The sequence below is a fragment of the Lutra lutra genome, chromosome 4, assembly GCF_902655055.1.
Source record: "Lutra lutra chromosome 4, mLutLut1.2, whole genome shotgun sequence".
In the NCBI taxonomy this organism is placed as follows: domain Eukaryota; kingdom Metazoa; phylum Chordata; class Mammalia; order Carnivora; family Mustelidae; genus Lutra; species Lutra lutra.
The window spans coordinates 143,548,549-143,575,939 of record NC_062281.1 but is presented as its reverse complement, the minus strand read 5'-3'; the positions used below and the strand labels follow the sequence as shown (position 1 = coordinate 143,575,939).

The window sequence follows — 27,391 nt, the reverse complement described above, 5'->3', positions numbered from 1 at the left end:
GAAAGCAGCGGCTTTAACCCACTGAGCCACCCAGGCGCCCCAGTTATGACTTTTTTTTAAAAAAGATTTTATTTGTTTGAGAGAGAGAGCAAGGGAGTGAGCACACGTAGGGAAGATAGGTAGAGGGAAGGGGAGACGCAGACTCCCCACTGAACAGGGAGAGCAATGTGGGGCTCGATCCCAGAACCCCGAGATCATGACCTGAGCTGAAGGCAGACGCTTAACCCACTGAGGCACTTGGGCACCCCAGTCATGATACATCTCTTTACTTCTTCCTGTGAATTGCCTTATTCTTCTGTAAGTTGGATCATATTCTTCCTGGGAGAACTACATTACTGTGACATGGCTGATGTTAAAAAAAAAAAAAAAATTCTGTGTAGGTTGTAATTATAGAAAAGCAAAGCTAAATCAAGGGACGTTACAGCTCTCTCTCAAATGGAGATACAAGCTAAGGGACTAGTGTGAGCGATAATGAGGGTTAAGACAGTGATGCGAACAGAGGACCTGCACATTGAAGAAAGAGATGACCTTGATGAGATTTAGTGAGGATGAGGGAAAATCAGGGATGAATGAAGTTTCTGGGTAAGCAATGAGGTAGACAGTGATGTAATCAAAGCAGTTATAGAATCCACAATAAAGAGCAGGTGCCAGAGGGAGGTGGTAGGGGATATGGAAAGAAGGTAGTGGATGGTAACATAAAATGAAGTTAGTTTGGAATAGGTTAAATTTGGGGATTGGTATCCAAGATACTCATAGAGCATAACAGTGCAGTTTCTATGCTGATCTTGGTTGGACATTTTTGTTCCCTCTATCCCTACTTTAACTGTTCATTTAAAGTTAAGTGACAAATACAACATGGCTAGATGTATTTGAGGATCATGACATCTACAGAGTAGGGATGGGTAGTTAATTTATCTGGAAGTCCAGTTGGGATGGAGAGAGAGAGGACCTATCAATAGACCAACAGCATCCCATGGGAGAACCAGTTTGCACCCATGGCTGTTCTCTTGACTCTGCTCAAGGTAGGAAATAGTTCTTGGGTGCAGACTTGGGCAACAGATCCCTTGGCCAAAGCCACAGAGGACTCTACCTATGTGATAATACAAGATTAGACTCTTTCAATGTAAATTTTTGTCTCTGTTCAAAGAGAATACCGTGTGCAGGATGGAAAAATCTTCATTCCCTTGAGCATCACTGTACAAGGAGATGTTGTTGTTTCCATGTACCACTTGAGGTCAACCATTGGGAGCCGGCTACAGGCTAAGGTATGGTTTCAGGAAGAATCATGGCATAAACTCTTCTGAGCCTTTAATAGGAATATTTTATTTTATGTTGTTATTTAAAGGAATCTCTGTGCCCAGTGTGGAGCTTGAATTCATGACCCTGAGATCAAGAGTCTCATGCTCTCCCTGCTGAGCCAGCAAGGCATCCCTTAATATAAGGAGTATTTTAGAATCTTTTCTTGGCATTACTTTGGGTTTGAGTGGCTTGTAGTTTTAGAATTAGAAAGAGGTCTTAAAAATTACTTATGCCTATTTCCCTCGTTTTATAGGGAATGAGACTCAGAGAAGTTGTGATTTCCTGGTCCTTGGCTTGATGACTTTGCCAGAAGCTGATAGCCCTAGAACTTCTAGCAAACTTTGCTCTTTAGAAGCTTGTGCCCTTTTTTATAGTGTCCCATTTGGATCAATGGGAGAGGATATATTTCTATGAAGGGTGTGGGATTTAAGTAATTATATTTTTAAACTTTCTTATTACCATAACATTCACATAACATAAAATTCATTCTTTTACTGTATGTAGTACATACATTATGTTTAGTGTTTTCAAAAGGTTATGCATCACTACTATATAATTCCAGAACATCTTTGTCATGCCCAAAAGAAGCTCTATACTTATTAGCAGCCACTGCCCATTCCCCTCTTCCATCTCCTAGGCAACCACCAATCTATTGTCTGTTTCTGTAGACTTGCTTATTTCAAACATTTCACATAAATGGAATCATACAATATGTGGTCCTTTGAGACTGACTTCTTTCACTTAGCATGTTTCTGAAATTCACCCATGTTGTATCATGTATCAGTACTTCATTCCCTTATATGGCCAAATGATATTCCATTATGGCTCTGTCACGTTCCATTAATCTCTTCATCAGTTGATGGACATTTGGGTCTTGCCTCTTCTTGGATATTATGAATAATGTAATAGGTACTTGTATTTTAATCAGAATTGTATTTAATCAGATAATCGCTAAGTGCATGCTCTATGCCAGTCATCACCTTAGGGGTGTAGGACAGAGAAGAATAAGACTGTGTCCCTGCCCTTTGGGAGCTCAGCCTAGCAGGAGAAATTCATCACATATCTGAATATCCACTATCAGGGTACAGGTAGGATGGAATGCCATAATGGGAGTGGTTTGTTTTAGCCTGTGGTGACTGCAGAAAGGCTACAGGGAGGATACAACCTTGTAAGGTGGCCCTTGAAGGATTGGAGGTTGGAGCAGGGGCATCCTGGGTAGAAGGAATGGAATGAGCCCACGTATGGCAGTGTGCAAGAACGTGAGACATTAATGGAGGGAATGATGTGCCCAAGCAGAGTTCATGGGGAGGAGAGGCTGGAAACGACACTGGGCTGTTTCCAAATGGGAAGATCATTTAGTATTCATAAGGCTCAGATTTTGTAAACAAAGGCTCAGTAAGCAAAGCAAATCTTTGCTAGCCTTGGCTAGCAAAATCTTTGCTAGCCAAGCAAAGGCTCAGATTTTGAAACAGTTGAAGGTGCATGGCTCCCCGAAATACAGTCTTTTGACCCGATTCCCTTTTCACTGGCTGACTGTAATGTGCTTCTTTCGTGTATTTTTAGGTGACCAACACCCAGATATTCCAGCTTCAGTTTCATACTGGATTCATACCACTGGAAACCACAGTGTTAAAGTTCACCAAGTGAGTGCTGCTTGAACCGAACACCCCTTTCAATATAAGCAGCTGTGAAATGCTGGAAGCCAGAGCCCAAGGCTTACCGCTCTGTGCTGCAACACCCCTGGAACCCTGTGCTGAAGGACTAACAGTTGTTAGAGTGTAACTTAGCAACTCAAGAGAGCCTAGTTGCATTTTACAACTTGCAATTGGATATAATTTGTCTCGAACACAATAGGATCAAAGACTTGAAACAGGAGGGTCTAAAATTCTTTGTGAGGGAACAAGAATGAACAAAATAGAAACAAAGTATCAATACTATGAACCCTTTGCATCTATGTATCCCTTTGTGTCTTTCAATAGGGATGGCAGTTTAATCTGTGGTCTGCTATGAGCGATGACCCTTCAGACACGATGCCAGGCCATAGCACTGAAGCAGGGTACCCCTCTGTACGAACTTTAGTTGCTTTATTATTATGTGGTCTTGGGAACTCAGAGGGGTGGCTAAAGGCTGGAGGATAGGGTCAGGGTAGGAGGTGGACATTCAAGAGCTCAGGATGGCCCCTTGGGGCTGTTTCATTATCTTAACAACTGACTTGGCCTTGCCTGGATCTATCAGCCATCCTTCTAGAATGCCTTCACATGCAGTAGTATCCAAATTTTTTGAGTAGGCATTACTCTCCTCTTTTCTCTAGATGAGGAAAGCAAGCTCAGGACAGTAAAGTCACTTAACTGGTTAATGATCGCTTTTTCCCTAGGAATGAGTCTCAGGGTCAACCTGAGTCAACCTACAATGGTTTCTGTGCTGAACATCATTCTGATCCCATTGTTTTTCACCCATCTTCTTTTAAATTCCTATGTAGACCTGAGTTGGATGCATGTGATGTACCAGAAAAATATCCTCAGCTATTTCAGGTGACTCTGGATGTAGAACTACAGCCCCACGACAAAGTGATAGACTTAACCCCACCATGGGAACATTACTGCACGAAAGATGTCAATCCCAGCATCCTCTTCTCTTCTCACCAGGAGCATCAAGATACTCTGGTCTTGGGAGGTACGAATCCCCTGGTGATTTTATTTTCAGGGCAAAGCCTCTGTGTCAGTTATCCCTTTGCCTTCTTTCCTGTGTTTCATTGATGCTGCATGGCCTTTTGTCTTGCAGGACAGGCTCCAATAGACATCCCTCCAGACAACCCCCGGCATTTTGGGCAAGGTGGCTTCTTTTCCTCTCTCTGTTGGCAAGGTACTTCCAAGCATTTTTCTGAGTTACGTGGTTAGACACTTAAGTTACATGGTTCTTCTGTGAATATGGTTCATCCTCAAAGCAGCCTCAAAGGCAACAGCACTTAGAAGTCATCCTTATTCCTCCTTATTTCACACCCTCCCTGCTCATTTCTTTTTCTTAATCAGGCAATTTGAAATTACTTCCCTACTTTCAACTCCATGGGTACTCTTAGACTGATGTAGAAAACCATTTTTAGCCGAATTCCACCTTTTCTCTCTATGCTGTGTTTTGGATCACATCTTACATGGATTTAGGAATAAGCATGACATTCTCTAGGATTTCCCTTTATGCTGCTGACACATGAGTTAATAAAGGACTTTATCTCCTGCTCTTGAGTACATATTCTGAAAATATAAAGTCTGGCATTTCTCCCAGAGGGCTCTCATCACCAACAGGGCAGATCTAAGCTTTCCCCGGTGCAGAAAAGGCAAACACCTTGCCTATATGTGTCTGCTACCCGCCTTAACAGCCGTGGCAGAGATTGGGCTCAATCACAGTATCCTTTTCTGCCAAACCTGGAGATGTATTTTAGAATCTTTCCAACATAACACTTCACACTGCTGCCATTGGTAGACTGGCATTGGCGTTCTGTCCATATACATTTGTCTCCTTGCTGTAGAGTTTGCTGAGGTTAACTGCAAGATTCAGTGCAGAATTGAATTGCAAGGACTTTCTCTAAGAAAGGGGTAAGAAAGTAGCTTTGGCAATGCTCTGGATAAAATTCTTTTGATTCACCTTTCTTTGCTGTGTGAACATAATGTGGTATTCTCATTGTCTTTGGAGTTTTCCACGTTTGGTGACAAAAAAGTTCACAGAATTCCTTTGAATTAAAAGCCTTACTTTCAGGGAGCCTCGGTAGCTCAGTTGGTTGAGCGACTGCCTTCAGCTCAGGTCATGATCCTAGAGTCCTGGGATTGAGTCCCACATCTGGCTCCCTGCTTGGTGGGGAGTCTGCATCTCCCTTTGACCCTCCCCCTTCTCATGCTCTCTCTCATTCTCTCTCAAATAAATAAGTAAAATATTTTAAAAAAGAAAAAAAAAGCCTTACTTTCAGAATTTCCTACTGAGAAATGGAACCAGTAACATTAAAAAAAATGGGATGCCCAGTGAAATTTAGACAGCAGGTAGACTTCCCAGTTCCCACAGTAACAAGTCCACTGCCATCTTAATTTCATCACATAAGGGCTTTTAATAAAACTTCACTTTTCCCTCTCTACTAATATTGTAGTAAGTAATTTAGAAATCATTCCTGTTAGGCTCTGAAATAGGTTTTAGCACAAATGCACAATTTCTTATCTGAACCTCACAGAACCAGACGCATTTAGGAATTGCAAAAGTTTTCGAATTTTAGAAAGGTGATCTGGTACATAAATTGTATATTACTTAGTGTCCCCAGCAGCATCTCGGACAGCTTGTAATGGAACATATTCATGTTTCTGCAGTGAAACATTAAAAAAAAAAATCATGCTGGGTGAGATAAATGAAGTTTATAAATACTTTCACATCCGTTCTGGTCAGAACTGGTTTTCCACCAGCTGAATTTGTTCCAAACTTAGGGAGACCTTTCCCTTTTCATAGCTTTTTGCATTTCAGAATCGGGGATTAAAGATATGGATCTGTACTTGATTTGGAATGTGGGTCTAGCTGACATTAAATAAGGAAGTTCCTTTGGAGGATCTGTTTCAAGGAGCGCCTGGAAAGTCCCTCACCAGCCTCTCCATCCCTTCCCCAGAACAGGCTCTTCCCTGTTGCCCATCTGATGGGGCCGGGTCTAAGGACCATCCTGAGTGGAGCCTCTCTGTCTATTCACTCGTGTTAGGTGTGTGGCTTGCTTCCATTCCAGACTGTGGGAGGAAGGACTTGCTTTTGGCCAAAGGCCTGGAAAAGAAAAGACAGAGGAATCAGCAAAAGATTAGGAAACAGGGTTTTGTTTTTTTGTTTTTTTTCCAAAGCACCTAGCAGGAGCACCTAGAAGATAATAATCATAATCATAATCGTAAACATGAAGTACTACTTCATATTGGCCTGAACATTTTCTGTCTATCATCTCATGTAATTCTTACAGCGGCCAGCTGAGTTAGGTACTCTTTGTCACCCCCCTTTTGCTGAGGAGGAAACCAAGGCACAGAGCAGAGGAGAAGGAAAGTAACTTTCTCAATGTCACAGAACCAGTAGGTAGTAGAGGTGGGATTCAGACCCAGCCTATCCAGCTGTGAAGTTCCTGCTCTTTTTCATTGTGCCGTCCTGCCTCTCAAATGCCCAACAGAGGGTGATTGAATGTCATGGGAAATACATCCCGATGGCCATCGGTAAGGGTCTGAAAGCATTGTTTGCTCAGGTCTGCTCCTTCCTCTTTCTGGAGTCTGGACTGACTCTCTCTCCTCAAAACCAATAGTCCTGTGGCCAGTAACTAATTATGGGCATCTTTGCCTTCCTTAGATCAGAAATCAGAAAAATCATTCTGTGAAGAGGACCATGCTGCCCTAGTGAACCCAGAAAGTGAGCAGTCGGACGATGAACTTCTGACTCTGTCCAGTCCGCATGGCAACGCCAGTGGTGACAAACATCATGGAGCTAAAAAGCCCAGCAAAAAGCAGCAGGAGCCACCTGCTCCTCCACCCCCCGAGGATGTGGACCTTCTGGGCCTAGAAGGGTCTGCAGTGAGTAAGAACTTCTCTCCGCCAGTGGCACCTCCCACCAATTCTGAACTGCTGAGTGACCTGTTTGGGGGTGGAGGAGCGGCCGGGCCTGCCCAGGCTGGCCAGTCAGGGGTAGAAGATGTGTTTCATCCGAGTGGACCTGCATCCACCCAGTCGACACCACGCCGCTCTGCCGCCTCCACGTCTGCGTCTCCAACCCTAAGAGTGGGAGAAGGTAATGTTTTCCTTGTTGTTCTGTACCTCTCAGTTTTGAATGGTAACCTTGGGGCCAACCAGGCAGTATTGAACTTTCCTAGTCAGTGAGACTTTTCTGGTCTCCCTGGTCTCCCTCTTAGAGGTCTCTATCTCCAGTTAAATGGAGAATGTAAGAGGAAATAGGAATGTTGTCCATTTTGGTAGGACGGTGTAAGAGTGAATGTTTGAGCTCTTCATCCTTTCTGTTTTTTTGTTTTTCCCAAAGCTTCAATCCCTGAGCTGCTTTAGTGACTTCTGCTTGGAGATGTAGAATGGTACATTGTTACTAATAATGACAGCTAATATTCATGGAGTACTTACTGTTTGCCTAACATGAAATTTAACACGAAGCATGGATTCAGTTATTATTAAAATCTGGTAACTAGGTGCTATTATTGTCCCTATTTTTAGAGTTAAGGAAATGGAGGCTTAGGGTCAAATTAGTAGCATACATTTATACAGCTCGTTACTGGCGGGGCCAGGGTCCAAAACTGGGCCATTTGACTTGAAAGCTCTCTCTTAGTTTTCCTGTAGTGTTTTCCTGGAATTGTGATTTTCTCAATGCACTTTGGGTACCAGAGAAGTACTTGGTTACTTCAAGCTACATTCAAGACACTTAGGCAGCAGCACTGCTGACTGTAGCCCGGCGGTTGTTTCCCAGGTGGTTCGGCTTTGCTCTGCTCATTGCTGCAGGCTCAACCTACGACTGGTCCTCGGCAGTGTTTTGAAATTTGCAAGACACTGTAGTAGCTGGGTCAGCATTTTAGCTGCCCCTTCTTACCATCGCCAGGAACCAAGATGACATCACGTTAGGAAGAGTAAAGAGAAACACCTCAGCTCTGCACTGCTGTGGTAACCTGTGAGAACTTGCTTCCCCAAGCTAATCCTGCAGTTCCCAGGGGGCTCTCGGGGTGATGTTCATTTACAGTCGTTCAGCTGGAGGTGTTCAGTGTAAGAGTGAGTCTTAAAATCATAGTATGTGGGTGTTGAGGCTCCACCTCCTACATTAGTGATTGATGGGCCATGGTGGTACCCAGGCGCCCTGAATCTCAGGCCGTTTCCTCTCTATCTGGCTTCCCTTTATCTAGTTCTTACTCAACAAAGTGAATAAAAGATCTGTCGGAAAAAAAAAAAAAAGTCTGCAAGATCCAAAACACCATAGTACTCAGTCAGGTTCCAAGGCCACGCACTTTGTGTGACTTTCAATGATTCAGTTCATCACAGTCCCGTGTAGATAGTTACATTCGAGGGTCAGAGCTACAGGAGATCTTTGAGATATGAGTTAAACCCATGCCTCAGGTTGTAGATAATGAAACTGAGGCTAAATATATTGATTGACTTGGTCTTCTGAAACCATTTCATATCCTGTGGAATGAAGATGATACTACTATCTGGTAGGGAGAGACTGAGAATCTGCTGAAGTATTTTTTTTTGAAGGGCAGTATAAGCCCTGAGAAATGATACAACGTTGGTTTTGCTATATTGTTGTGGAGGCCTCAGCTGCTTACTTTGTTCTAGTCGTCTTAGTACATTCACAGACTTTTCCTCACTTCACTAAATCTGCACCTGGTTTCTAGCAAGTTATTGAGAGGTGGTGTTCTGAGAAAGCATTTGAGTGACATAGCAACACTCATTTTCTCCTCTTTCTAACTTTCAAGTGAGCCAGAGACCACAAAAAACACAAAACAGAAGTTAAGCAAAACCTGGTCAGTGTGGTTTTCTACTGTTCACCTTGATAGCAGAGCTCGTCTGCCTTGTCTTTGTCCACTAATACATTCAGTATGAGCACAGGATGTTCACAGAGCATCTCCTTTGGTCCCAGCGTGGTTTTGCGGGTCATTTCTGGAGGGTCCACGAGGCCCTCATTGATGGTATTTATGGGTCATCCAGCAGATAAATCTACAGTCCTCCTTTGTCCGTGAAGACATTGGTATGCCAGTCCCATTCCTGTGCAGTCTGGAATCCTCAGGTTCCACTGTTGGCCCTGGGGGAAATTGTAAGGGTAGGACGGGCTTGTGGAGTGGCCCAGGAGGCAGGCTTCATCCCTGTGACAACTCTTCAGCATTAATTTAATGAATGAACTCACAGGACAAAGAAACACGGCTTTCCTTCCATCGTCTAGGTGCCGCCTTTGACCCATTTGGAGGACCTTCTAAACCATCAGGTCAGGATCTCCTGGGTTCTTTTCTGACCACGTCCAGTGCTTCCAGTGACCCCTTTCTTCAGCCTACAAGAAGTCCTTCACCTACAGTGCATGGTAAGAATGTATTTTAATTAATTAATTAATTAGTTAGTTAATCTCTAAAAGATTTTATTTATTTATTTATTTATTTATTTAGAGAGAATGTGTATGTGAGTGGGGAGAGGGGGCAGGGGTCTGGGAGAGGGAATGAGTCATCAAAATGGCCTTTGTGGCCCTATGTGCTCTCATACCCCAGTGCTGTGACCTCATGTCTTCTCCCTCCTGCTCTCTCCATTCTAGCCTAATATGGTCTACTGGTTAGAAGATGCTTATCACCCACTCTCGGCCAGTTAGCACCCCTTTGTTTTGTCACTATACTTCTTCTTTTGACCTGTGTCATGACAGTGACTGGAAAGAGTTTTCCACTACCTTGATGGAGAAACAATTATTCCACTGTTAGTGGGTCAGTTGCATCATCTTCATACAGGATAGCATATAGGTCAGACTGAGAGGTTAGACTTCCCACCTCTGACTTCTATAAGGTATCACCAATCTCTTCTGAAAATCAAGAAATGTTGCTGTTGAGTTTTGCAGATATTTATTGAATATTTACTCTGAAGACAGCAATCACTTGGGATAGATTATTGGAAGAAAAAGTAGATAACCATTATGAAAGGCAGAAATAGAAATTTAAAATACTAGGTGATTACCTTTTCATCTGTATATTCCTACATCTTCAACAGATTCTACATTTCTTGAGGCTAGACAATGTCTTTTAGTCCTCTGTTCCCTAGTGCAGTGCCTTACATATGGTGGGTAGTCATAAGGACTTGTGGGCTTGATCAGTAACAAAGCTGAAGTTCACCTTTCATGAAGATGGCACCAAAGGCTAAGAAGGAAACCCCTGCCCCTCCCAAAGCTGAAGCCAAAGCAAAGGTTTTGAAAGACAAGAAGGCAGTGCTGAAAGGCGTCCACAGTCACACACACAAAAAAAGATCCTCACGTTGCCTACATTGTAATGACCCAAGACACTGTGTCTCTGAAGGTAGCCCAAATATTCTCAAAGGAGCACCCCTAGGAGAAACAAGCTTGATCACTACGCCATCATGAAGTTCCCCCTGACTGCTGAGCCAGCCATGAAGAAGACAGAAGACAACAACACACTTACGTTCATTGTGAATGTCAAGACCAACAAGCACCAGATCAAACAGGCTGTGATGAAGCTCTATGACATAGACATGGCCAAGTTCAACACTTTGATCAGACCTGATAGAGAGAAGAAGGCATATGTTCGACTGGCCCCTGACTATGATGCTTTGGATGTTGCCAACAAAATTGGGATCATCTAAACTGAGTACAGCTGGCTAAATCTAAATATAAAGTTTTCCACTATTAAAAAAAAAAAAAAACAAGGTTGAAGTTCTAATACCAATTTCTACATCCTAGTTGTATAGAAGATCAAGATCAGAGTTTAAAGGAAATCAAACAGCAAATGTTAGCAAAATTGTCTAATTTCCACCACAGTTTTCATGGGTTACTATGGTAGAAGAGAAATAGAAAGGGAAGAACTATTATGACTGATAAGGGCATGTTCTTTTTAACTCAATGACAGGAAAGTACAAGATGTCTTAGTTGTTACTAAGTTGAGAGCAAACCTTGGTAATGGTAATTTCGGTGCTTTGATGTTTCTTTTGGTGGTGGGGGGGTAATACTATTTGCCATGTAAGTTTAATGTTTACATTTTACTCACTGATTTTATGGACAGAACCTACAGGCGCCTTAAAAAGAAATTGTTTCTTATGGTCTCTTGTTTCTTACTTGGATTTTATAGATTCAGAAAAAGCTTACTCTACCAATGTGTATTCCTCTAATATACCTGATTCTCTGTAGCTGAACATTTCTTTTAAATTCTACATTTGGAATTTTGAGAGGAGTTAGAATGATCTCTCTCAAAACTGCAGTAAGTTAGTTTTGAGCGATTATGAACGATGACACTGGCATAGTAGGTGACGTATATAGTTAGTGCTCAATACATGCTCCGATTGACTCATCATTCTCCAGTCACAGCAGAGGGGAAAACAAAGTTTTAGTTCGAAGCCAATCATAGCTCTCATACACTTATTAATACCAACTTAAGCAAATGGAGTGTAAGTTTCTTTTTACCTTTTCTTGTTGGTCACTGACTTTGTGTTAAATGTAGAGGTAGAACACACAAAAATGAATAAGATAGTTCTTAACTTCAAGGAACTAGCAATTTAATGGAGACTAGACGTATGCATAGTTATAACTCAAAGTGTGGATGGAAGTTAAATATAGGTGAGCCAAAGAAGGAAGAGAAACAAACAGTATATGGGTTCTACCAAACTGTCATGTAAGTCACCATAGATGAAGGCACAAAAATACCAGTGTTGCAGAATCTGGGAGAGCTCAGAAGTGGAGCCGAATCACTTGGGACATTGGCAGGTCACGCAGGCTTCATGGAAAGGACAGCGTTTTTCTGTGTGAACTCAGGAAAGCAGGTTCTCAGCTATTTTGTTATTATTCTTTTTCTTCTCCCCATTTGCAGCTTCTAGTACACCTGCTGTGAACATTCAGCCAGATGTTTCAGGAGGTTGGGACTGGCATACCAAACCAGGTAAAAGTCAGCAGGTTATTTTTGTGCACATTTAGCTAATTGCTAAAGCATAATCCTTTACCCGAGCTGTTATGAGTACTTGCAGAGTATTATAGCCCACCCATGTGATTTCCTAAGACTCACCTTCTGGGGGAGCTTTTCACACGGCCTTTGGTGACATGATAGTAGTGTATTTGATTCATTATTTAACTATTCCCAGTTTCATTTGCTGAATGTGTCTTGAAAATAGAATTAGGCAAATCTGGGTATATAGCTAACTCAGCCACTTAGAAGCACTCGGATTTTTTATAAGCCCGAATCTCCATTTTTAATCTGTAAAATGGGGTTCATAATTCTTGTCCCACACAGTTTGTACAAATTCAAATGAAATAGCTTATATGAAATTTTCTGGCATAGAGTAGGTGCTGAATAATCTGAGTTGTCTTCTTTCTTAACAAAGGACTTGTTTTAGTGTTGAATTTGTCTATAATAAATAAATTCTCTTGGGGCACCTGGGTGGCTCAGTGGGTTAAAGCCTCTGCCTTCGGCTCAGGTCATGATCCCAGAGTCCTGGGATTGAGCCCTGCATCGGGCTCTCTGCTTAGCAGGGAGCCTGCTTCCTCCTCTCTCTCTGCCTGTTTCTCTGCCTACTTGTGATCTCTGTCAAATAAATAAATAAAAATCTTTAAAAATAAATAAATAAATAAGTAAGTAATAAATTCTCTTTCTTATGGCTAGTATGGTATTTCTTGAGAGCCATTTTATATGATTGTATTTCCAGTCCTGTGCAAGTTAACACACACACTCATTTGCTTATCACAGCAACTTTTTGAAGCAGTTGCTATTTCCTTATTTAACCAAAAAGAAAATTTTGAATCTCAGAGAAGTTATGCAACATGCAAAGTTACTCCAAACCTCATACAAAAGAATGAAATCAGGTGACCTGAGAGGTAAACACTGGATATAATAGTTCCCAGGGATGGCCAATAAATGACATTAGCCTCCTCTGTTCCCTGTCCTTGTTCCAAGCCGCTCTTCACTTAAAGTTGGAGAAATAAGGTCTAGCAACTTCTAACGAACTTGCAAACCCTGTCCTGATTTGCCCTCAGAGCAAGATGAGCCATAGCTCTGGATTTCTGAATTGCAGAATTCAGCCTTGACGACTAACTCACTTTCAATCATTTTATTTCATTTTCAGGAAGTTTTGGAGTGGGAAGCAAGTCAGCTGCCACCAGCCCAACGGGATCCTCTCATGGCACACCCACCCATCAAAACAAGCCACAGACTCTGGATCCTTTTGCTGACCTTGGGACACTAGGTATGAACTCAGCAGGTTAAGATATAAGTTTGGCTACAAAGCCTTATGTCTAAATCTCTGGTGTTCCAACAAGCTGGTATCGTTACCTGGGACCTGAAATAGTATGTATTCTTAATCAATACTCTAAAATCTGAGATGGGCTTTAAAAAAAACAAAAACAAAACAGGCTTCAAATACTGGTTAGAATCAACTGCTAGTATACCATTTCTCCAGTGCCCAATTTTGGATTAGTAACATGAGTACAATCAGAACCTTCAGGTGCTCCTGATAACAGAGTTTGGCTCAGCAGAGGTAACGAACGTGTCGGGAAATGCTGAACAATGAGGCTGGTCACATAGATTTGTGCCATATGGGGCCCACCACACACAGGCCTTCCTGTGATGGTACCCCTAAGACCCTCACGTCGGCATCCGTCTTCTCTCCACTGCCTACAGTGCTCTCTGATCAGTTTGTAAATTTCCATACAAAAAATAGACTCTCTAGTATTTTCAAAGTGTTTTTCATCATATGTTAATTCATCGTTGCAAGATAAGTGTTCCATGAGCAAATAATTTTGGAAGCACCAAGTTTATTGGACTTTAATTATTGCAAAAGCTTCTGAGCATGGTGATGGTGTTCATGGTGATGTTCCCCAAAAGGATACAGTTTGCAAGGTTCTCAAACCATCTCACCAAGGAACTTTTTTTTAAGGAGCAGTTCTTTGGACTAGTATGCCGTGAAACCTTTTCTTTCTCTTTTTTCCTTCTTCCTCTGGGTAGTGCGGAGTTAAATAAGGAGAGAGTATCCCAGACACAAAGCTTTGAATTGGCCATGCTGATAGTTTAGGTTCTCAAGAGAGCCCTTCTTGGGGAGCCTGGGTGGCTCAGTGGGTTAAGCCTCTTCCTTTGGCTCAGGTCATGATCTCAGGGTACTGGGAGCGAGCCCTCCATCCAGCTCTCTGCTCAGCAGGGAGCCTTCTTCCCCCTCTCTCTCTGCCTGCCTCTCTGCCTACTTGTGATCTCTCTCTGTGTCCAATAAATAAATAAAATCTTTAAAAAACAAAAAGAGAGAGCCCTTCTCAAGCTTGAGAGCTTAATCGTCTGCAGGGGTTGAGAGCATGACTCCATTTTTGCCAGTAATTGTGTCAGAACCTTGACCTTCCATCATAAACTCCTTAGATTTTTTTTTTCTTTTAAGAACTCTCAAAGTCATTTTCCTTTCTTTCCTTTTCCTTTTTAATATACATTTTGCATTTTAAAATAATAATATCAGGTGAAATTCTGTGTCAAATAAAATCTTATTCACTGCTCATTTTTTATCCATTCAACAGCTGTTTACTAAGTGCCTTCTGTGTGCTAACATTGTCTTAATAAAAACCAACCACACAAAGAAAACTGAAACAAAATTCCTGCCTTTCTAAAACCTATATTCTAGAAAGGGAAAGAAACAGTAAATGAGTAAATATATAATATGGTATCAAATAATAGAAAATAACAATGTTATTTTAAGAGTTTTACATGTATCATTCCGTTTAATCTCCTCAGTAATCTTTTGAAGTATTGGGACTGGTATCCTCATTTTGCAGATGAGGAAACTGGGGCACAAACGATTAAGTAACACACCCAAGTCCCATGGTTTCAACCCCCTGAAGCTCTGGAGCTTCCACTCATAAACCCCTTCTTAAGGCATATGGGAAAAAAAATAAAAAGCAAAGAGCGTGTGAATGATGGAAGGCCTGGGGTGTTATTTTAGGTATCAAGTGGTTAGGAAAGGCCTCTATGAAGAGGTGATCTTTATAGAAGATTCTTTTTAAAACTCCAGCCTCACATTCTGCATTTAGTTGTCATGTCCTTTTAGATACGAATCTGGAATGGTTCCTTTGCCCTTTTTTTTCTTTCTTTTTTTCTTTGCATGACATTGATCCTTGAGGGATATAGGCCAGGTGAGAAAGTCTCAATTTGGTTTTGATGTTAACTTTGATCACTTGCTTTAAGGGGTGTCTGCCAGGTTTCTTCATTATAAAGTTACCATTTTTTCCCTTTGTAATTGTTGAGTAATCTGGAGATAATTTGAGGTTATCCTATCTGAGAATATTTTATTCTCCATCTGATTTAGCTACTGGTATTAGCAGTCATTAATGATTCTTGCCTGAAGCAGTTATTACTATGGTGGTTGTGAAATTGTGATTATCTGATTCTGTCCTTGTTTTTGTATATATTAATTGGCATTCAACTGTAAAAAAGAGTCTCTTTTCTTTCTCTCTCATCAGATTGGACTAATGGATTTTTTTTAAAGATTTATTTAGGTTTATTTATTTATTTGACAGAGAGAGAGAGAGAGAGAGATCACAAGTAGGCAGAGAGTCAGGCAGAGAGAGAGAGGGAAGCAGGCTCCCCGCTGAACAGAGAGCCCGATGCAGGGCTTGATCCCAGGACCCAGAGATCACGACCTGAGCCGAAGGCAGAGGCTTAACCCACTGAGCCACCCAGGCACCCCAATGTATTCTTTTTTGATTCATTACTGTCATTACTTTCTGTAATGTTCACGTCTCAGATTTAGTTTGGTTTGTGAAAACTCTTTTTTTTTCCTGGTTCCTATGTCCTTTTCACTTGTGTCCGTCAGTTTTTGAGAACCTTCCTTCTTTATGGCACAATAAGATGCTCCAGGCTTGTCTTGAAATATTTGTTCCCCAGTCCTAAAATCAGTCATTCTCCAAGGAATCCTTATTCCCTTTTGTGGAGAATGACATTTGGAAACCAAGGTCTGTGTGCCAAGTGTGTTCATTGGTACTGGCGTGAGTGTCATTGCTCTGCCTTTCAGAAACTAGAGAGAGGAGATGAACAGGTGTAATTGAAATATAAAATCCCATGCAGTACGGCAGGACTCTTCCCTACCTTGCCCTATTCTGCACATGTGGCTTCCATTGCTCTGGATCTCAACAACACTAACTGTCCTACAACAAAAATAATTTCAGAATAGCTACACCCATATCACTACAACAACGAACCTACTGGGAGGAGTTCAGGAGTTCTTTGCCCGTTTTGAAAGATAGTAATTCTTACAACTGCTGGGAAAACAGGTTTCCTAAATTTCTTTATTTTTCAAGACACATAATTTAGGAAAGGTAAGTGACTTTTCTAAAGCCACACAGTGAATAGGTCATAAGCAAGGTCTGCAAGCCAGAATTTTTGACGCCCTGGCAATTGCTCTGAGGATTAAAATGAAACTTCCCAATTGCCTAGCTGCAGTTCAGAAAAGGCAAAAGACAGTGTCCTTCTCCTAAAGATATTTTCACATTCAGCAATTCTGGTGTGAACACCAGTGCCTTAGTTTTTCCCGTAGACATTCTGATCTAATTGGTCTGGCGGTGGCCTGGGTGTAGGGAGTTGTTAAAAAAAAGCTCCCTAGGTGATTATAATGCACAACCAAGGCTGATAGCCACGGCTTTGGCTTTTAATGAGGATAGCAGTGGCCTCTGGGTTTAGCTGCTGCTTTACATTTTTGTCAGTTCCCTGCTTCAGTAGCATTAAAAATTAAATTTTTGAACATGGGTAGAGAATATTCTGGAAGATTAGGCATCAGAAAGTCCTACAATGTTGATGAGCCCCTTGAGAGCAGGATCAGCATTTGCCTTTTCACTACCGTGTCTGCAGCCTAGCATGTGAAAGATGCTTGATAGTGTTTTATAAATGAATGAATAAATGGCAATGTAATGGGAATTTGGAAGCTTTTTTTTTTTAAGTTTTTAGGCTTTTCCATATTTATTGAATTTTAAATTATATATATGGATATATATATATATATATATTCTGAATTTATCTCTCATATATATATATATATTCAGAAGGAAGATAGTAAGCATCATTAAACTGTAAAATGAAATCCCAGTGCAGAGCGAATACCCAGTCTAAGGTGTATGTTGATGTGCTGTTAACAGGGGCTCATGAAAGAGGCTTCCAGCTCTGAGTTACCCATTGACAGGGGGCAATGCCAAGCTTCAGAGATTCTGTCATTACCTTTTCCTATTACCAAGTATTTACTGAGCCCTTATGATGTACTGGTGTATACTGGGCATATGAACTTGCATCATAATATAATATGTAACGCCTTCTAATTCACTTAATTCAGGGTTTGTGAAATATTTTCATATAGCCTTTGTGTCTTTATGGTATGCCTGTGATATAGATGTAGTTCTGGTTTTACAAATGAGGAAACTGAGGCTCCATGAGTTGAAGTTTTTCACTGAGCTTCAGAAGAACAAAGATTCTCTGTAGTTCGTATTCCCAGTGCTGCATCCCCAGCGCTCAGCACAGGAGATGGCACATAGATGCTCTATAAATACTGATGAGTGAATGTATGGATGGTGAATGACTAGATGGATGGATAAATAAATGCGTTCATGAATGGGTGATAGAGCTGAGACTCAAGCTCAGATTGACTCCAAGTTATAGTGTCCATAAGGCAGCATTCCCAGTGAGGAAGAAAGAAGGAGTCCTAGATGAATAAAGGGAAAAGCCTATAGAGAGAAGAGACAGTAAGGGGTAACTGGCAGTGACAGGCTCAGAGATTTGGGGAGGAATTGGGGATCCAGGGTGCAGCAAATGAGCATGACATTTGGAGGTAAGATGCCTGTTGTCAAGCCCCAGCACTGGTAACTAGCTGTGTGATCATGAGCACGTCAGGAAACGTCTCTGAGTTTCGGATTTTCTCGTTGTTAAAGTGGGGTCAACAGGAAAAAACGCTCAACATCACTTGGCATCAGGGAGATACAAATCAAAACCACAATGAGATACCGGTCAGAATGGCTAAAGTTAACAGTTCAGGAAACAACAGATATTGGCAAGGATGTGGAGAAAGGGGAGCCTTTTTACGCTGTTGGTGGTGCAACCACTCTGGAAGACAGTATGGAGGTTTCTCAAAAAGTTAAAGATAGAGCTACCCTGTGATCTAGCAATTGCACTATTAGGTATTGATCCAAAGGATACAAACAGTGATTTGAAGGGGCACATGTACCCCAATGTTAATAGAAGCAAAGTGTCCACAACAGCCAAACTATGGGAAGAGTCCAGATGTCCACTGACAGATGAAAGGGTAGAGAAGATGTGGTATAGATATATGATGAAATATTACGTAGCCATCAAAAAGAATGAAATCTTGCCACTTGCAATAATGTGGATGAAACTAGAGGGTATTATGCTAAGAGAAATCAGTCAGAGAAAGAAAAATATGAGTTCATTCATATGTGGAATTTAAGAAACAAATCAGTTGAACATAGGGGAAGGGAAGGAAAAATAAGAGAATATCAGAGAGGAAGACAAACTGTAAGAGACTCTTAACTATAGAAAACTAACTGAAGGTTGCTGGAGGGGAGGTGGGTGGGAGGATGGGGTATCTGGTGATGGGCATTAGGAGGACACTTGGTGGAATGAGCACTGGGTATTATATGCACCTGATGGATCACTGAATTCTACCTATGAAATTAATAATATACTATATGTTAATTAAATTTAAAATAAAAATAAATATAAAAATAAGTACTTATGGATTACAATATAAAAACTATAAAGGGGGATCAGTAGTACTGCCTACCTCCTTAAGAGTGTTGTATAGATTGAAAGCAGTAATATACACAAGCGTATTTTGTACACAAATGTTAGTTATTTTATTATCACTGTTACTTTGGGTTTGGTGCATGAAAGATCACTACATTCCAGTTTCTCATTTTACCTCTTTAAACACAAGCCACAGCTGGTCTTTGTATTTTGGAAACAGCCCAGCATGTACACAGTGAGTACTTAAAAGTTAGGAGGTTGTGGAATCAGAATTCTATTTAGATTCCTGGCACAAACGAATAATTTTTTTAAGCTTGAGTAAGATCCTTTGCCTGGTTCAAAGTTGTCATAGCGTTGGCTGTGTTTACTCTCCTGCAATGAAATGCAAGAAGTGTGAAATTGAAACCTACTTGTGAAATTTCAGAGCATCTTTGTTTACTCTTGGGCACTAACCACGTTTGTTCTTAACAACAAACAATGATTAATCTTGATCATTGACATGTAAGTAGTAGTACCTTAGTGAGTGAACATATTTCGCTTTATTTTCTGTTCTTGTCATTTCTTAGTTTTTCTTCCAGTGAGGAAAACAGAATGTGCTTAGAAGGTGGGAGGGAGAAAAGAGATGGCACAGTGGGAAAAACTGGGGCTCTTCAGGCTTGGAGTCAAAGACCCGGATTCCAGTCTCAGTTGCCACTTGCTGGCTGTGTGACTTGGAAAAAATCACCTAACTGCTCTGGACTGCAGTTTGTTTATCTGAAGAAAATGATGCGGCTATTAATACATACCTAAAAATGTCACTGTGGAGATTAAAGGAAACACATACCTGCAGTTTCTTTAACTATTAGGAAGGTTAATTGTGTTATCAGTCAAAGTAATTTCCACTAAAATCACTGAAAACAGTAACTTGGGACAAGGCTCTTCAAAATAGCATTCCTGTCTCTTTCTCTCTTTGTTTCCATAGGTAGTTCTTCATTTGCCAGCAAACCCACCACACCAACTGGATTGGGTGGAGGATTTCCACCTCTCAGCTCACCGCAGAAAGCATCTCCCCAGCCCATGGGGGGAGGGTGGCAGCAGGGAGGTGGCTTCAGCTGGCAGCAGACACAGTCTAAGCCACAGACCAGCATCCCCCACTCGTCTCCCCAGCACCGACCCAACTACAACGTGAGCTTCTCAGCCATGCCTGGGGGGCAGAGTGAACGTGGGAAAGGATCAGCTAATTTGGGTAAGGATGATGGTGTGTAGCCTGACCAGAGGGTAGCCTGTATTGTCATACTACCTGTGTGTATGTATGTCCGAAGGAGACAGAACACAATTCCAGTGCTTTCTGAGTGAATCTTATAGTTGTAGAGACACACCATGATCCCTACCTCCCACTCTGTGCCCGAAGCACCTGGGTTTACCATGCTCTTAACACTTATGTCATTTTGTGACTGCTAGTTCACTTGTCTGTCTCTTTCTACCTGGAGACCGGATGGAGAGCAGGGCCTGTGTCATGTTATCATTAGCACCTAGCTTAGTAGGCACTAAATAATACTGAGTGGATGTGAATGGAGGGGTAGCTCGTTCTTGAAGCTGTTATTCCTTTGGAAGAGGGCGTAGAAGAGAAAGTTTGGGAACCTTGCAAGCACTGTTCATATTTGCCCTTGGATCCTGATTAGAGGAGGGTGTCTGTCCTGGACATTTAGTCTTGGTTGTGCTCTGATTGGTGGATATTTCTGAGATCATTTGGTTTTCTATGATGGTTTTTTTCCTCTCTTCTGAGAAGAAAGTTAAAAGAACACAAAGTGGGCCAAGAGCTAAGGCTAGAGGATACTCTGGATAGGCCTCCTTCTTTCCTTTTTCTTTTCTTTTTTTGAAGGGGATTCTTGATAACAAGGAAAAAGTGATATATTTTGCCTAGCAGGGATGGTTAAATTTGAGTTTGTTAAACAGCCTATTATAATGTATTTTACATTTCAGTTGACCTGATCGTATTCAAGAACTAAATGTGGAGGGACATGGTGAGGAAATAGGCCTTTCTCTCTATGGAACGTGGGAAAGAAAATTCTACCTTTTCTAGTAACTGTAGCTTACTGTATGTTAGGTGCTATTCCAGCCAGTTTCATATATTATTTCATATGACCTTCAAAACCAACCCCATGTCATTGATTTAAAAAAAAAAATCTATGATGGAGATAAATAATTTAAGTCCATGTGGCTTTTAAGTGGCAAGGGCAAGATTGGAACCCAGGCAATGTGGCTCCAGAACCCCTTAACTGTCATGCTCTACTGGATATGACACAGGTGCCTTCTCAAAATAATAACATGACAGGGATTTTTGTTGTTGTTGTTGTTGGGAATGTGTAACATCATGTTTGTTCTTTGGTTAGCAGTGGATATTGCTTGGACAATTCCATAGAGCCGTGTGGCTTTCCCTCCGTTTTGTATTTTGAGTAGATGTAGGGTGATTGGCTTCAGTCAGCAGATAATTATGGAGTGCTCATCTTCAGTGTAGAGAACATTGGCATTATGGCAGTGAACAAGACAGACAAATACCGTCATCTCAGAGCACTTACATTTTAGCATGTGCATGTGCGGGTGCGTGTGTCTTACAGTATAGACGTGACAAATGGGTTTCAATTCACATGCCAGCATTGATTGATGGGCATTGATGCATGGATTTCTGTGTTTGGGTTCTGTTCTGTTTTAAGTTAATAAACATTGAAATAGGCACTATTCTAAACCCTTTAAAATGTTAACTTATCAAATCTCACAACAACCCTATGAGGTAAATGGTATTGTTAACACCATCCCTGTTTTACAGATGAGGAAACTGAGGCATACACACGATAACTGACTTGCTTCAAGATTACATTGCCAGTAAGTGGCAGAGCTATGATTTAAGTCTGGGGATCCCAGCCCCAGAGACTTTGCTCTTTGCCACCATGCTAGGCTGCCTCTCCAAACATTAAGAAGGATTGTGAAGCCACAAGCAGACTTGGTGAAAAAGAGCACTGTGCAGGACTCAGACTGTCAGCTGGGTGTGGGCAGGAAAGCAGTGGCATCCATGGACTGCAAGTACCTAAACTCAGGTGTTAGTCCCATCACTGATACTAACTAGTTGTATGTCTGCGGTGGGTGGGGGGTGTGCATCACAAGTATCCTCAGCTATGAGAAGATGATACAAGTGGGAAAGGTGTTATGGAGTTAGATTTAGTCTAACAATCCAGCCTGGAGTCTTAACTTTGCCATGGATATGGTCTTTGATTCTGGGCAAATCTCTTAGGTTCTCCAGACCTCATTTTCCTCATCTGTCACATGGGCATGAGAGTCTTATACCCTGTTCATTGGGTAAGTATAAGGAGTAAGAGGATTAATGCATGTGAAAGCACCTTGGAGACCTTAAGTGTTATGAGGTGATAGGATTTTGTGTTTAAGAGTAAAATTATAATGATTTTTTAAAAAATTCTGTTGCAGAAGGGAAACAAAAAGCAGCTGACTTTGAAGACCTCCTTTCTGGTCAAGGTTTCAATGCACACAAAGACAAAAAGGGGCCTCGAACAATAGCTGAGATGAGAAAGGAGGAAATGGCTAAGGAAATGGATCCTGAGAAATTGAAGGTGAGTGAGCCCCTGGCCCAGTGTGATTATTTGGTGTGACAGTCTTGTGAGAAGGTCAGGGGGTGTGGAGCCATCAGTGTTCCTGGTTCCTGGCTTCCTCACTGCTTCCCTCCACTTTCCACCAGAGCAGTTCTACTTTATCTGTTTTGATTCTAGAAGTCTAGGTAGCATTGGATTTGGGGAAAAAGAATATTTCCCCATTAAAAAAACAATTATAAACCAGGTACTCCTGATTTAGCCTGGAAACCAAAAGGTGGCTACGTGGATAAATTGTGTGAGGTAGTGGAGAACAGGTCTGTAAAAGATCAAGAGAACTGGAATGTTCTCACAGATGGAGAGGTTGAATTCCTACCTGACAAAATATGCTGACACTAGAACTAACTGGGAGATGGCGCTCTAATCTGTTACCACATTAAAGGATCTCCAGAACCAGGATTAGCACAGCCAGTCCATCTTACACATTTTGAAAAAATGTAATATATTTCCAGACAATTTGAACATTTGTTTAAGATCTATAGATCCTTGGATACTCTTTTTTTTTTTTTTTTTAAATCTTACTTATTTGACAGAGAGAGATCACAAGTAGGCAGAGAGGCAGGCAGAGAGAAAGGGGGAAGCAGGCTCCCCGCTGAGCAGAGAGCCCAATGGGGGGCCAATCCCAGGACCCCGAGATCACGACCCTAGCCGAGGCAGAGGCTCAACCCAATGAGCCACCCAGGCGCCCCTTGGATACTCTTTTGAGGGCAATATGGGATCCTTTGTTTGCATGCTTGCCTTTTTATTTCAAGTAACACCACAGAGGTTTCATTTTTCTTGCAAAACTCTGTGCTTCATCTCAATAACTCTGTGCTTCATCTCAGTTTGTTCATTAGGCAAACTCTGACAGCTTTCTATGAAAGAAAGTGGTTTAAGTCTTTTAAACTATGCTTGGTTATTTAGCTGGTACAAGGTATTTAGTTGCTTGGGAGAGTAGCCATCCTTCACCTTGGCTAAGCCATCACTCATCAACAAATACCCTCTGAGCATCTATTATGTGCTAAATGCTGGTGCATTCTTACAAACCCTTCAACATAATCACCTCATTTGCTCAAACTGAGAATATTCAGATTATGAGCATTCATATAACTACTTGGATTCGTTCATTTGATAATTTCTGAGCAGTATTTTGAACCAGGCATGTTATTTGGCTCTTGAGTTCCACTGATGTATAAGAAACAGTACCTTTTCTCAAACAGCTCTGCGTAGTGGCAAAGAAAGGTGATTTCGATAAAGTATCACATATATTATGATAGAAACATGCTCAAGGGATTAGCTCAGAGAAATGTGTTCTTTTTTTCAAGGGATATTTATTTGGTGTCTGTCTGCCAGACACTACACTAGACAGAGGCAGAGAGCAGAGACCAAAGTAGAAATGGGTGTGCCCCCACGGGGTCCAGGCTTTAGAAGTGGGATTAGCTCCGGGGGTGGGCCAAGAGGAAGGAATTCAAGTTGGCAAAGGCAAACAGTACAAAAGTCCTGAGCAGGCTTTAAAAGGATGATGAAGGGTCAGCCAGAAAGACAAGTTAGGAGATGGATGTGGAAAAGTATCCCAGGTTGAGGAAACAGCTTGACATATGCACGGAGTCCCAAGTAGTTGAGCCCCAAGTAGTTGATGTCGCTGAGGCAGGAGGGGTTTCCAGAGTCTCGATGGAGACCTTAGGGATTGAAACATTTGAATTTCCTAATTCCCTCTGCATTGACAGATTCTGGAATGGATTGAAGGCAAAGAGAGAAATATCAGAGCACTTCTGTCCACGATGCACACGGTGCTGTGGGCTGGGGAGACCAAGTGGAAACCAGTGGGCATGGCGGACCTGGTAACACCTGAGCAGGTGAAAAAGGTGTACCGGAGGGCTGTGCTGGTGGTGCACCCGGATAAAGTGAGTATAACCTGCCCTTGATGAAGCAGGAGGAATGAAATTATACAATACAATACAACAATGGAATAAGGGGCCTTTACTAGGTGTATGATTTACTGCCGTGTAATTTTTAGGGATCAGATGTAATTTGTGTCCTGGCTTACAATAGTAAGGGTGGGCTAAGAGCTGGACAGAGGAAAATTTTTCTCTTATAGAGATATGGAAGTATGTTTAGCTGCAACTCTAGGGGAAAAGCTTTAGCATGTAGTTGGCAAAATTGTTGGGAATCAACAAAGTATTCAAAATGGACCTAAAATCGTCATTCTGTTAATGATGCCAGTTTATGTTTTCATGGAAGTATATACACATATAGGTGCTCTCCAATGTCAGAAATTACCACATGGCCTCAGTTGAAATCCTCATAAGACGAAGAAACCTCTTAGACAGAAGTGAGTCACCTTGCTGTCATATAGACAAACTTGGTTTTATTTATACCAGCCCTGTTATATGAGGCTATGGTTGAATTTCATATATTTGATTTTCATTTCTCCATACTTTTTTTTTTTTTTTAAAGATTTTATTTATTTATTTGACAGAGAGATCACAAGCAGGCAGAGAGGCAGGCAGAGAGAGGAGGAAGCAGGCTCCCTGCTGAGCAGAGAGCCCGATGCGGGGCTCGATCCCAGGACTCTGAGATCATGACCTGAGCCGAAGGCAGCGGCTTAACCCACTGAGCCACCCAAGCGCCCATTTCTCCATACTTTTGATGACTAGTGTGAAGAAAAGAATTAATCAGAAACAATGCGTTTCAGTGTATCAAAAGAGAAAGAGGAACAGGAACCTAGGAAAATACACAAACCCTACACCTATGTTATGGGTTTCCAAGAACTTAATTTTTTTTTTTTAATTGGGAAATAGAGGAGTTTAGTAATACAGTCAATTACAGATAGGCTGTCCTGAGCCTTTGTCATTGGTAAGTACGTCTGGAGAATAGGTCCATCTTTGACTACTTAGTAAGTGCTCTGTATCTACTCATTCACAGACTACTGTTACCTACTGTTACCGTATGTCAATGCCTAAGGGGAGGGAGTTCTGGGGAGGCCATAATCATTCAGGGTCACATAGATTGAGCTATAAAAAGAGAAACGGCCTAATAGAAAAACATTTCAATTACTTGGAGCCCCCCTATTAGCAGTGAAAATTGTAATACAAGTAAAATTTTGGTCTGTAGTATGTAATGCGTTATTTTTTTCTACAGGCTACCGGGCAACCCTATGAACAATATGCAAAGATGATTTTCATGGAGCTCAATGATGCCTGGTCTGAATTTGAAAATCAAGGTCAAAAGCCCTTGTATTAACTTATGAGCTTTTCCATCTCTGCGGCAGACCTGTGCTAATGCTTAGTGTGCATCACAATTCTGAAGTTTTCACAGGTGAACCCAAAACTCCAGTAACATGTTTCCAGTACTAAACTGTTAAATTACTCGTGAATTAATTCCTCACTGATAAGGATTGTGGATGTTTGTTTCCTCAAGTCCCCACTATAAAAAGTCCAAAGCAGGGGAGGAACTTTTAGTCAGTCGACCTTGTGGAGTTACAAGATTCCAGCCTGCCCTCTGGGGAGCTGACTCAGCATTTTGTGGGGACATGGAAAACAAAGGCCACCAAAGGCATAACACCCATCTCATTGAGAACAGGAATAATGAGCAAAAGCTATGCTAATTGGATTACATGATGGATTTTAACTAATGGTTTTTAGATTTTCTTGGAAAGATGTAATTTTAGCCATGGCTTTACATAGATTCTAGGAACACGACCACTGAGTATTTTATTTTTCTGGAAATTTACAATGGTCTTTAGCATAATACTGTATACTTCTTTTGGTCAAGAGGACTAACTCCTGTAAAAGAACTTGAACTGTGGAAAGTGATTGTATTACAATCCAGTGATTGCCAACTCTTCCTGGATAAGCTAAAACTTAAAGGAAATGCTGAGTAAAGAAAACAGGGACACTGTGGAGATAGAAATCTTTGTTCCTGGTCAGAAAGTTGGGCTGCTACCTTCCTCTTCCTTTAGAAAACTGTGGTTGCTTAAAGAAAATGTCTTAATGATGTAACTTCAACTCTAAACCTAATTTGAAAGAAATTTACAATTTTGCCATAAGGCTTCATGCTCTTCATTTTGCTTAAGTCAGGAAAATGTTCTTAGCTGGAAATAGGTTGCGACGCAGTTTGGCACAGTCACAGTATATCAGGCCTGATACCACGTAAGGAGTCCCTGTCCTCTAGGTTTGTGAGCGGTTGTGCTGAGGGCATAGAAAACCCACACTGAGGTAGGCACAGTGGTGGGGCGGGGCGGGGGAGGGGGGGAGCTGTGCTTACCTTCCCACCAAGTCAGGTGGGGGCTTGTCAGGATTTGCTTAGAGGAACCGTGTCCTCCTCCCACCTATTGAAACTGGATCCTTGGATTCTTACGGTGGGTTTATTGTTTTCAAAGTAGCTGGGGGTCCACAGAACAGCATACACACAGGGACATCTGTGAAAGCAAAGCCAGAAGGAGACCTTTGCAGACTTCACACTGGTTGGATTTCAGTCCAGCGTTTTGGCTGTTTCTCATTTTGAGGGCTCAGCAGTTGCTATCCCGTGACTTCAGGAAGTCTCTCTGGGTGTGCACAGACACAAAGTGCATAGTATATCTATGCAAAGCAGATGGGCAAAAAGATTTCCATGCTAATCTTAAAAGGTTCGTGCTCAATATTGTGAAAAGCTTTCAGAAGTTGTTTTTAAAAGACAATCATTTTTTGTTTCCATTTTAATTTTCTTGTGGCAAACTGTACCAGAAAAGCAGCATGTCAGAAATACTTTATGTTCTATATAGAACTCGTTCTTTCTTGCTTGCTCACTCACTTTCTCTTCCTTTTTTGTTATGTTTGTTATTTATTTTACTCTTTATTGACAATGTGAAACTTGCAGAAAATGTTCTCTTTTTAAATATACAGCTGTAAACTGTTCAAGGTAACCATAACAAACTAGGTATTATTTATTAACGTATAATGAAATAATGTTTGATCCAGTATGTGCTTGTCTTATTTAAAACTGGAATGTGAGACATGTTGCTGTGACCTGGTTTTTTTTTTTCTTTCTCATT

At 41.4% G+C, this 27,391-nt stretch overlaps 1 protein-coding gene across 3 annotated transcripts in view; it reads left to right on the top strand.

Moving 5' to 3' along the window:
• The window catches only part of DNAJC6 (DnaJ heat shock protein family (Hsp40) member C6), a 140,099-nt gene extending 112,708 nt beyond the window's left edge, over positions 1 to 27,391 (top strand). For all 3 annotated transcript variants that reach the window (XM_047725425.1, XM_047725424.1, XM_047725426.1), the window contains 12 exons: positions 1,148 to 1,265; positions 2,863 to 2,942; positions 3,779 to 3,972; positions 4,081 to 4,161; positions 6,643 to 7,077; positions 9,220 to 9,354; positions 11,846 to 11,914; positions 13,092 to 13,211; positions 19,704 to 19,967; positions 22,202 to 22,344; positions 24,087 to 24,263; positions 25,501 to 27,391. In XM_047725425.1, the coding sequence (XP_047581381.1) occupies positions 1,148 to 1,265; positions 2,863 to 2,942; positions 3,779 to 3,972; positions 4,081 to 4,161; positions 6,643 to 7,077; positions 9,220 to 9,354; positions 11,846 to 11,914; positions 13,092 to 13,211; positions 19,704 to 19,967; positions 22,202 to 22,344; positions 24,087 to 24,263; positions 25,501 to 25,602 (1,918 nt within the window). In that variant the 3' untranslated portion in view covers positions 25,603 to 27,391. The remainder of the gene's footprint in view (positions 1 to 1,147; positions 1,266 to 2,862; positions 2,943 to 3,778; positions 3,973 to 4,080; positions 4,162 to 6,642; positions 7,078 to 9,219; positions 9,355 to 11,845; positions 11,915 to 13,091; positions 13,212 to 19,703; positions 19,968 to 22,201; positions 22,345 to 24,086; positions 24,264 to 25,500) is intronic.